This window comes from Podarcis cretensis (assembly GCF_951804945.1).
Source record: "Podarcis cretensis genome assembly, chromosome: 2".
Taxonomy (NCBI): domain Eukaryota; kingdom Metazoa; phylum Chordata; class Lepidosauria; order Squamata; family Lacertidae; genus Podarcis; species Podarcis cretensis.
This window is the reverse complement of record NC_137171.1, coordinates 20,482,388-20,494,480: the sequence shown is the minus strand read 5'-3', so window position 1 is coordinate 20,494,480 and position 12,093 is coordinate 20,482,388. Positions and strand designations below refer to the sequence as shown.

Here is a 12,093-nt window from a genome sequence, read left to right as displayed (position 1 = left end):
ACAACAGTAGAATGTTACTTTACATGGTAAGAATCTGTACCTACTAACTAACGCTGTCTGCCATGAATGGGTAATGTTTAAATACAACACATGTAAGCAAAATTTGAAGCTTTAGGGGAAGAGCTGTAGCTCACTGATAGGGCATCTGCTTTGCATACAGAATGTCCCAGGTTCAGTCCCTAGCATCTCCAGGTACGACTGGAAAGCTGCTGCCAGCCAGTGCAGACAAAGCTAAGCTAGACAGAGCAATTATCTGACTCAGTATAAGGCAGCTTCCTGTGTTCCTAACTGCAGTGTTAAATCCTATTTAACTACTAAAAAGTAGAGGGTTACAAGTCAACCGTGCTGTATGGTGCATTATTTGTAAAGATTTGCTGTCACTGCAGAGCTGTCTTAAAGCCTCTTGCATGGGTGATGCTTTAACTAATGCATAAATTTCACAAATCTATGAATTCAACTGCAGTTGCAATAATAGTTGGGTCCACGTTTTGTCATACTAAGAAATCGTAAACTGCTTGTTTTATATTCCAAAAGTGAAAGACTTACCATAGAAGGTATACTGAAGGTGATTTCTTCTAGGCAGCCATCAAATATTAAACTAAATGATGGATCTACACAAAAGATTCAGAAGTAAAGCCTTTTAAAATTTGACCATTGAGAATTATTTTAATGTAATATTAGAATGTGAGCCCTGAACATATTATAGTTAACTTATATTACAACAGGAGAAAAGGAGAAAAAGATGCATGGGGTGGGGGGGGGGGGGAGAGAGAGACAGAAGCCAATCTTCAATGCTTCTACTCTCCAATAGCTCTTGAATAGGAAAAGAGTTCCCACTGCTGTTCTGCCAACATTTATACAAGTCCTAGAGGAAGAGTTCACTCTGTGTGAAAACAGGTGAAGAACTGCCCTACATATTGTGTAGTATGGTGTAAGGTAAGGAAAAAGACCCCTGGACAGTTAAGACCAGTCAAAGGCAACTATGGGGTTGTGACGCTCATGTCGCTTTCAGGCCAAGGGAGCCTGCGTTTGTCCACAGACAGCTTTCCGGGTCATGTGGCCAGCATGACTAAACTGCTTCTGGCACAGCAGGACACCATAACGGAAACCAGAGCGCACAGAAACACTGTTTACCTTCCCACCGCAGCGGTACCTATTTATCTACTTGCACTGGCGTGCTCTCAAACTGCTAGGTTGGCAGGAGCTGGGACAGAGCAACAGGAGCTCACCCCATCGCGCGGATTCGAACCCCCGACCTTCCAATCGGCAAGCCCAAGAGGCTCAGTGGTTTAGACCACAGCGCTACCCACGTAGTATGGTGAATAACAAAGATAACGGTGGAAACAGAAGTAGGGTGCCGACTTGTGGGGCGAGACTCAGAAAAGACAAACTGTGGGCACAACAAATGGGGTTGCAGAATGAATTAGAACCACTATGCTGTTTCTAAGAGAGACCAGCCTACAAACAACCATAAAAGGAACAGCATGTTTTGTTCCCTCAGCATAGGGTGCTGAAAAGTAAACAGTTACTTTGAGCAGAAAGCACCCATAGGAAAAAGGGTTAGGCATCCCCCCTGCATTGCCTGAGAAACCTTCTTGAATTCAAGATTTCAAACTGTTTTCTCAAACTCCAAAACAGAAATTTCACTGTTCTAATGTTCACTTATTCAAAGCATTAATAAGATACTTGGAATCATCATCATAATACTCACCATTGGTAGTAAGAATGACAGGTCTCTTGGTAGTGCTCATGAATGTTTTTATTGCATTTAGAAATCCAACATCTTCATCAAATATTACATCAACCTATGAGAAGTGGAAAGTGTTTATTCATATAACGTCCAACAGATTTCATATTTGCTTTTTCTGTTTTTCAAATGATTCCAGATCTGGTATGATGTTTGAGTACAAAAATAGGATTGAATTCAGACTAAGTTAACCAAATATAGTTCCCATTGAAATCGGTGAGACAAGTCATTACATTCCCATTGAAATCAATGGGACTTAACTAATTTATTCTGCATCCAATCCATATATTTTTTAAGTTTAAATATACAACATCAGAACTAGAATATGTGCAGTTCTAGATCAAATCAAGCAAATAAAATTCAGAATAACATAAATATTCTACCTATTCAACTTTCTTTTGCTACGGGGAATATGGAGAAAGCAGTGAGACTGCTTTTCACATCACTTGAAACCCAGTGCACTAGAGATGGCATTTGTAAACCTTTATCAGTTATACAAATGTAAAAAAAGAAAGGAAACTGACAGAATTATGAATAAATAAATGAATAAATTTTAAAAGTACAAAAGTCCTCCAGCTTATTGACCATGTTTGGCAACACCATCCCTTGGAAGCCTTAAAAGAAGCTCCTGCAGGAGAGACACTGTGAGCAACAGAGGGATGTTTCTAGGACTCCGGTGAAACTGTGACGTTCCCTTCTTATTTTTGCTATTGGATGCTACATGCTGTTTAAGTAATCTTGTTACTAAAATATTTAAAACAACAATTCTTGTTTATTGTATGTTTTGCTATGTTATTATGAACTTGTTACATTATTGTTTTGCTAAGTTATAATGAAATTGTTTTATAGTGTATGTTTAAAATGCATCCCTATCTCTTTGTTGTAAGCCGCTTTCGGCATGATCCTTTAGTGGAAAAGCAGCATACAAATAAAATGTATGAATGTTTGGACATCAAGCTAAACCATGGTCTAGTGTTTAGCATAAATGAGCTTAAGCTCCTCCCCAGCTCTCCAGCCTGCAGGGACACTCAGAAGCTTTTGCTTTTTATTTAACTATGGGTTGTCATTTTGTCTGGAGTGACACTATGTTTACATTAAGGATGGTTAATTTAATACAATCCAGCTTCAAACAATAAAAGATAGTTGATAGGCAGTACAGAATGTGGGAGCTACAAAAACTGTGCTGGCAAAAAAAAAAAAATTAAAAGAAAAATGTCTAAGGTTGTATGCAAAAGTGTGAGAATGACTCATGCAATGGTAATTCTTCTTCCTCTTGTCCGCCGCCTCCCCTCCCCACCCTGTGGCACCCCATGCTCCATCCAGCATTTGCTCTGGAAGCTTGGAGGCCCCTCCAAAGTAGGTGTTGGGTATGGGGACTGCAGGGGTGGGAATGTGAAGTCCCATTGTGCAAATGGATTTAACCCATAGTAAGGCTGTATGGGAGTGGGACGCAGGTGGCGCTGTGGGTTAAAGCCTCAGCGCCTAGGACTTGCCGATCAAAAGGTCGGCGGTTCGAATCCCTGCGGCGGGGTGCGCTCCCGCTGCTCGGTCCCAGCGCCTGCCAACCTAGCAGTTCGAAAGCACCTCCGGGTGCAAGTAGATAAATAGGGACCGCTTACCGGCGGGAAGGTAAACGGCGTTTCCGTGTGCGGCTCTGGCTCGCCAGAGCAGCGATGTCACGCTGGCCACGTGACCCGGAAGTGTCTCCGGACAGCGCTGGCCCCTGGCCTCTTAAGTGAGATGGGCGCACAACCCCAGAGTCTGTCAAGACTGGCCCGTACGGGCAGGGGTACCTTTACCTTTACCTTTAAGGCTGTATGGGACGCGGGTGGCGCTGTGATGTAAATCACTGAGCCTAGGACTTGCCGATCGGAAGGTTGGCGGTTCGAATCCCTGGGACGGGGTGAGTTCAGTCCCAGCTCCTGCCAACCTAGCAGTTCGAAAGCACGTTAAAGTACAAGTAGATAACGTGGGAAGGTAAACAGCGTTTCTGTGCGCTGCTCTGGTTTCGCCAGAAGCGGCTTAGTCATGCTGGCCACATGACCCGGAAAAACTGTCTGCGGACAAACGTTGGCTCCCTCGGCCACTAAAGCGAGATGAGCACCGCAACCCCAGAGTCGTTTGTGACTGGACTTTACTGTCAGGGGTGCTTTACCTTTACTTTAAGGTTGTATTATGGGAGTTGGGGGAGATAGATACATCATAGCTGGCCAACTCTGGCCCTCTTTCCTTTATTCTGGATGGTGCTGAAACTTTTTCTTCAGAAAGCAAGACCTGCATTTATGTCTTACCTCTTCAAAGAGGATAAGAGAAGTTGCACTTTTTTTACTGGAATCCTCTTCTCCAGTTTCCTTTTTTAAAGATTGGATCTGCGCTTTTTCTTTAGGCAAGCGTTCTGTATATCCTGCATGAATAATATAGTAGGATCTGTATCAGTGGAAAAGAAAGGTCCAGCAATGCTGCCAAAAAAATCACTTAAGCATGTGTGATGTCTGCCACATATACATAAAAATATCTTCAGATTGCCTTTCCTCTCAGATCTGATTTTACAATGATTTGTAATATCTAAGCAGTACATTGAGAGTTTGCTCGTGCTCTCTACATTTTTATTCTGTAACATTTGCAATCATTCCCCAAGCAGCAACCTTTTGATTTATCACTTGTCTGGTCTTAAATGCATAGCCACTAACACAGAATGCACCCATGGCTCTCATTGTTTCTCTGCTGGTACTGAAAGGATAGAAAGGAGGCAGGGAGCACTGCATGTGACCTTCATTGTGCTGTTCTAACACAGGGCTAGAACATGGAAGCTATACACAGTGCTTCTAAATCCATTCTATCTGTTTGCAAGCGAAACTCCCAAAATAAGGCAATTATTTCTACATACTTGAAGAACCACTGAGATACACTGAAGTATATTTGTTTGTAAAGGAGGGGAAAGTTTTTTTTTATAAAGAAACTTGTAAGACTCAGTGGCTTCCAGCACCTCAATTAGGTTGAGGGTGTTAGTTGGGGAAGCGGCGGAGGAAAAGGAAGACCAAGGAGGTGAGGGAAAGGACATTGTTCTGCTTTTGTACCTGGAATAGCACATCAACAGGTGTTTAGTTGGCAGAATGAACAACCACTCTACGTTTACATGGCTGCCATAGATTATAGCTCAGTTTTCATGTCTGATTACACATGCTGGGAGTTCATTTCTACACAAATACACTATGATCTTTTGTTTCCCATCTCCAAAGATCAAGCACACGCATGTGATGTTAAAAACCTACCTTTGCTGTTTTCTTCATTCTTAGGCCTAGGAGAAATTTTGAAGTAGTTTGCTAGTGTTTTGGATGCCGAGCTTTGCTTTAATCCAACTTTTCTGGGTGAAACGGGAAACTTTCTTGGGGACTTCTCTTTTCTGGGAGAGCTTTTTCCTGAAATATACATTTTATTTTTGTCTTAAACTTGAAAGAGAAAGCATTGGCTTGCATAATCCAGTTGCAGAACTCCACACCCTTTCCTCGCAGGACTATGGTGAGATGTGCTGCCATGTCCAGCAAGGGCAGATTGCTTCCATCATAGATGAGAAAAATTCAGCTGCCCAATCCCAATGCCTCGCTCAGGGGAACATGAAAGAGCAAGGGCAAGGTCTGCAAATACTGCCTGAATTATCCTGGTTGCATAAGGGTGTCATGCAATTTCTGTTCCCTGTACTCAAAACTGATTGATGTTTTATTCTGATAATCTTTTAAAAGCTACTGTAAGAGCCTCTCTGGGCTATGAAGCAGGATATAGGTATTCCACATAAAATCAGTCTTGCAATACTTATGCATCTTCATAATACAATTTCAGTTTCCAAATGAAGTGATCTCTAAAGCCTCAGCCATCCTTTGCCCGAGAAAATCGTCCTACTTTCATGCCCCATAAATCTTCAAATAGACAGAAGGCACAAGGACCAGTTTCTCTGGGGTTGGTCTCACTGAGGGAGAAAGGAAACTGATGGGAGGTTAGTGTGGCTTCTTTACCACAAGACCATTCCGAAAGTTTCACTCCATGCATGCTCTCTGGACTCATAAACACTAGGTGGTCAGCATGACCAGAAATTCTGAAGTGCCATTTATATATTAAAAGTTCTCATTATTTGGCCATGGTACTAAGGTGCACTCCACTCTCCTTACCTCTGGAAAGCCACGAACAATCTAAAGTACCCATGTGGCCCAGTGGTGTTGGAAAAAGTGTGCTTCCATGGTGCCTGCCAGGAGGTACTACTGCTACTATGGGCAAGGTGTGGGGGGACAGGGGATGCCCCGATGAAGAGAACTGTGAGAAGGAAGCACCCTCAATCCCTTGGCATAGAGCTGACAGTCAGCCATCATGAGCAAAGACTTTCTCTCATAACTGCTCCTTATTAACTGCAGCCCAGCAGCAGAGGTTTGGGATATTGGCCAGGGAAGGGGAAGTAGGAGGAGGTCAACCTCACTCTCTTCCAATTAGCAATGTGTATTATACCATCAAAATGTACGTATACCACTTCTATAAATGGCAACCATGACAAGCTGACACCTGAGTTCTGCCTACATGAAAATTAAGGCATTTATTTTACAGCATAGATTCCTTTTAGTCAGCAACTGTGACAGTACACTGCCCTAAAACTCATTTTTTTAAAAAAAATGGTGCGGTGCATAAAATCTTAAAAAATAAATACATGTTCCAACCAATTTTGTTCACTTCTCTACTGATAAAACAAAGAAGCTCATTACTTACTGGGTGATTTAGTGCTACTGTAATTGTTAAAGAAGCATGGCTTATGAACATTTACACCTTGTTTGTCCACCTGATGAGACTGAGTAGCTTCCTTTAGCTGGGAGAGAATCTGCCTTCCGCTGCGCTGACAAGAAGCATTAACTTCAAATATCTGCAAGAATGTTATAAATTAAGATTTGTTAAAATCACTTTGCAGGTTCCACATTTGTTATGTAAGTAGCTACCCAATACAGTGGTACCTCTAGATGCGAACGGGATCTGTTCTGGAGCCCTGTTCGGATCTAGAAGCACACGTAACCAGTGACGGCATGTCTGCGCGCGCCTAAGCAGCGAAACCCGGAAGTAACATGCTCCGTTACTTCCAGGTTGCCGCGGAGCGCAACTCGAACGCGCTCATCCCGAAGCACATTCAACCCGAGGTATGACTGTACAAACCTTGAAGCCAAGCTCCTGTGCGCAGGCATAAACCGCTGCTGTCTTCCCGATGCCTGGGGGACCGATAAGCAGCATGGTATTGCATAGAACACTCTCTTCCTCGCTGTCCGACTTCTCATCTTTAAAATCCACATTGTCAAAGGATTCTAGTAAGGTATATCAGAGTAAACACACATTTGGCTGTGTTATTTTATATATATTTTTATGCCTCCCTTTCTAATAAAAAAAAAGCAAACTCAAACCAACTTCCATTTTTTAAAAAAAACAACCAATAACCCTAGATGAAACAAAATTTAAAACCATCTTACATATTCTAAAGCTTATATCCCACTCATAAGCCTTCATTCGGTTTCTGAAATAAATCATTTTTATTAATATAAAACTCATTATTTTGCAGATTGAAGAAAGATTCTGAAGTACCATCTTGGCTGCCACCTTTTGCTTCTTTTTGAGTTCTGTCTTCTTCACAGTCAGCTCTTTTTTTCCATTCACATAGCCACCTAAAAATAAAGACATAGGACTATTTTGGTGTCTTTGCGCACATTTGTACTATTTACTGGGACGTATAAGACTGGTTCTCATATCACGCTAAGCTATGGCTTAGCATGAGCAGGACTGGCAGCTGTTATTTTTGCTTTCCCTTAAAGACACAAGAGATAATTTCGTATCGGATGAAGTACTGCATCAGAGAATCTGTATTATTTATATATGTGGTGTTATTAATTGTCTTCTTCATCAGTTTCTGCTCTCCAAAATGTTCCCGTTGGCGAAGGCTGACTTTCTGTATTATGTAGTGACCCGCCCTGCAATCTTTAGTTGAAGGGTGGGATAAAAATACTGAAAAATAAATAAATTGGACAGAGTGGGTTATAAACCACAATTTTTGGTCTGGGTGGCAGGACAAGCTGAGAAACTGGGGAGTGGGAGAAGCCGCTGAAGTCATGCGTGCATAGTATGCAAATTAAGCCACTTTCTAAATGTGCGGTGTGTTCTAACACGACACTGAAAGGGTGGTAGTAGAGAGAAGGAACAGCACATAACCAAAGACTGTTTTCACCAGGGGGTGAGGTTCTTATGTGAAACCCTCAGTGCTTTTAAAACTGAAAGGTGTTTATAAAAGTCGTTTAGGAGCTTCATGAAGCTCCCAACACGGACCCAACAGAATCCCAGCTATTCAGCTGATATACCCTTAACACTCTCAGTTTTCCTAACCAGTTAAGAGACTGGCTCAAGCCACATACTCTGGTACTCTCCTATGCCAACACGGTGCAGTCACACCTAGTTAACCAGAATGACCTTTAACTAGCAAAACATATCACAAAAATCTGGATGGAAACCCAGCTGCTGCAATAAGCACTTAAAAAAAAAGATACAAGAAATTCAACAGTTTCTAACCTGTGTAGTTTCTGAACTGCTGCAGCGTTTCCTACAAGTTCATTGGAGTGCTGTGGCTGGTATTTTTCTGTCCAGAGCACATCTTCATTTGCACAATCTGCAGATGATGAACATGAACACAGAAATTACCTATTTTAATCATTACCCCAAGCAGAAACAAAGATGACTTATTATTTCATTTTCTGAAGATGTTTTTAGCCCAAATGTCTGGCCTATAGAATGGAAACAGTGAGATAAATTGTGATCAATATTTATAGTCAAAGCTGCAGCGGTTTAAGGGAGTTCTACTATTTTCAACAGAAGTAACTGTCAAATTGACAGCACAGGATACTGGAATATTAATCGGTATTACTGATTATCAGATCCTTTGACAAACATAAACGCAAAGACAAATGCTCAAGCTACTAACCCTGAAGGCTTCAGAATAAGTGGATCTGAAAATAACTGGATTGAAAGTTACAGCTTTATGTTTGCAAGAAACTAAAGGCAAATGGTTAAGACACTCTTGAATATATAATTTGCATTTTTAAATCAGCAATCTAACTTACAATAAAATAGTACCGTAAGTCAGTAGAATAGACTCAAAGATCCCAATGGTGAAGCAAAAAGCAAGTGTGTATTATAGATTCCCCTTCCTGTATGCTGCTCCCAGTGCCCCGCTCCCAACAATTGCTTCCAGAGACCATAAAAAGCATTTTTTTCACTCATAGAGAAGGCAGCTGGTAAAGTCATGGTGCTTATTTTTTAAAGTACATTAATTCCTTTTAGGTCTACTGGGCTGTGCTCCAATAAGGTTCTCTGTGAATCAATAGACTGTAACTTCACAAATATCCATATAACAATTGTCATTAAAAAAACAGGGTATGAGGTTCTGAAGAACCTGTTAAATATATTCTTTCATTACGTAAGAGGACTGCGCTGATAAGGTGGACTTTGAAATGTCACTGTTCTGTTAACAGCAGTCAGAATGTCAATCCCAACTTATTGGAAAAATATAGTTTCCCCCTGCCCTTGTCAGAGCGGTTTTTCAGAATTCAGGATTTAGCTGCAATATATAAACTCACTTATTATGTCAGGAGCAAGAGAAAGCGAATTATATGCAAACAGGTTTATTGAAATACGGTGCTTTTGCAATAAATATTTATAATATAAATATATTTTTAAAGACACCGTTGGTGCTATGGTCTAATCCACTGAGCCTCTTGGGCTTGCTGATTGAAAGGTCGGCAGTTCAAATCCCCGCAACGGGGTGAGCTCCCATTACTCCGTCCCAGCTCCTGCCAACCTAGCAGTTTGAAAGCACACCAGTGCAAGTAGATAAACAGGTACCACTGTCGTGGGAAGGTAAACAGCGTTTCCGTGTGCTCTGGCTTCCGTCACAGTGTCCCGTTCCACCAGAAGCAGTTTAGTCATGCTGGCCCCATGACCTGGAAAGCTGTCTGTGGACAAACGCTGGCTCCCTCGGCCTAAAGCGAGATGAGCACCACACCCCTTAGTCACTTTTGACTGGATTTAACCATCCAGGGGTCCTTTACCTTTTTAAAGAATTTTTCATCTTGAGCACATGTATTAATTTGAGGACGTTTCGGATTAGCCATTTTAGAATGGATTCACTTCCACATCTAGTTAAATAAGAACTATGTTCTTAATCACAACAGCCATGCTTAATATGTTCTAAAATATTATGGATAAAGTGTAAGTTACCAGAAGCAAAACTACTTTCTGATCCAAGTTCAGAGTCTTTTGTCTCATCTAAATTTATTATGGGGATTATGTTTTCCATGCCACTCTGTTTTTCACATGGAACCTGGTCTGGAAATTTAATCTCTGCTTTTCCAATTTGTTTCCTTCTTTTGGATTTGTGATCTTCAGCTTTTCGTTTTCTTTTGGTTGCTTTTCGATTGTCAGAGTCTGCATTTGTCCCAGGGCTAACAGCTTCACATTGCTTTGCTAGGCAAAGAAAAACAAAACATGCAACATGTCATACCACTGAACAATTCCTAGCACCTCTTACTCTTGCCACCACCAACTAATCTAGACAAATAGGCTTTAGTCACGTTGGCTAATATGCAAAGCACTGTGTTCCACAAGAGTGTGGGGTTTTTCCAGCTCCCCCCTGCAACCCCATGTTCTAAAACATGGCCCCACTACCTGAAGATCTCTGTGGAGCAGCAACACCCATGAGGAAGTGGGGGGGTGCTGTCACTACCACTACCACTACCACTACTTGCTTAAAGAAAGACTCTGCTTGCATGCATGCACAGACTTCAGCAAAGATCTTTTAAGTTGCCTAGGCTGAAATCCTGTGTATACTTTCCTGTGAGTAAGTTCCATTGAACAAACAGGCTTTATTTCTGTGCAAAAATGCTTCAATATATCCAGGCCACCAATTGGTCTGCCACCTCTAGGGGAAGGGACTGCAGTGGTAATAACGATTAACAGCAAACATGCTTAGGATTGTGCTGCTAGAAATTTACTTGCTACCCATGCCTGAATTTTACATGTCAGTTACATATACTTGCTAACCTTGTTTAGGAGTTTGGTAAGCAGCTTGCTTTTTCAACAGCAAATGAAAAAACCGTTTCACAGGAAACTGGGCATTGGAAGACTGAATCTCCTCCAACAAACAATTCCTTTGTGTTTCAGAAAAAACTGGTCGCCATCCAGAAGACTATAAAATAAAAAAAACCAACACAATATATTTATACCCAATTAATATTTTTGAAGATAAAAAACAGAGTTTAGTAGTACACTAACAGACACAGGGAAGCACGTGATCTATGGATTTAAAAAACATTAAGCTGCTACATGTCAGTTTAATAAAAACAAAATGATAAGCTTTCATAACAACAGATGAACTGAAAGCCATCATGGCAATAAAGATTTGTAAATACTAACCACAACAATTGGAGAATCAGTACTGTCAGGCTGTGTTTTTAACACAGAAAATTCACCAAGTGGAAAAGTGAGTTTTGCAATATCAGTTACTTCAGAATTCACCTCTCTCAGATTAGTTAGAAGAGGTGATGAGGGTGGTGCCAACCTCCACATCAAACATCCTATGAAAGAATAAAGACAATTAGCAAGCGGGGTTTTAGAAATAGGTAACAAGGAATAAATTATAGAAAAATATTCACCCACTGGTAAAACTCTTTGTTGATAGTAGCCAGGCTCCTTGCAAAGAGCATTACAGACAGTGCAGCACAAAAAGGATGAATTCAAGCTCAGATGAATTCAGACACTTGAACTAAAAGAACTTGACAGGTAGGTCCCTTTAACTAAAACCAGTGATCCACTTACCCTGGCATGCACTGTCAGCACTTTGCAGTCCCATATGTGCTGTTAAAAAACCAATATCTGCTTCTTAAAATGGGTGCATCTTTATATCTAGGTTGCTAGTATGCAAGCTGTCCTTAACATTTTATCTCTTATGGCTCTTCTACACAGCTACTCTTCTTCTAATATGATACATCTCTAGGGAAGCACAAAAAATTATCTGATCGTATGCTATTTCTCCCAACTATTAAAAAGAACATTTAACAGCATTAATGTCTATACAGTGGTGCCCCGCAAGACGAATGCCTCGCAAGACGGAAAACCCGCTAGACGAAAGGGTTTTCCGTTTTGGAGGTGCTTCGCAAAACGAATTTCCTATGGGCTTGCTTCGCAAGACGAAAATGTCTTGCGAGTTCCTGCGGGGTTTTTTCCCTCCCCCCCCTTTTCTAAGCCGCTAAGCCGCTTAACAGCTGATCCGCTAAGCCGCTTAA

The 12,093-nt window shown here is 41.3% G+C and overlaps 1 protein-coding gene across 1 annotated transcript in view; it reads right to left on the bottom strand.

Annotated features, from left to right (window-relative positions):
• ATAD5 (ATPase family AAA domain containing 5) overlaps positions 1-12,093 on the bottom strand; it is a 29,949-nt gene that overhangs the window by 5,717 nt on the left and 12,139 nt on the right. Inside the window, exons 8-18 of the mRNA XM_079965739.1 lie at positions 11,225-11,385; positions 10,853-10,997; positions 10,031-10,276; positions 8,327-8,423; positions 7,352-7,431; positions 6,932-7,077; positions 6,497-6,647; positions 5,020-5,166; positions 4,039-4,151; positions 1,712-1,805; positions 547-611 (exon numbers count right to left, since the gene is read on the bottom strand). Of these exons, the coding sequence (XP_079821865.1) occupies positions 547-611; positions 1,712-1,805; positions 4,039-4,151; positions 5,020-5,166; positions 6,497-6,647; positions 6,932-7,077; positions 7,352-7,431; positions 8,327-8,423; positions 10,031-10,276; positions 10,853-10,997; positions 11,225-11,385 (1,445 nt within the window). The remainder of the gene's footprint in view (positions 1-546; positions 612-1,711; positions 1,806-4,038; positions 4,152-5,019; positions 5,167-6,496; positions 6,648-6,931; positions 7,078-7,351; positions 7,432-8,326; positions 8,424-10,030; positions 10,277-10,852; positions 10,998-11,224; positions 11,386-12,093) is intronic.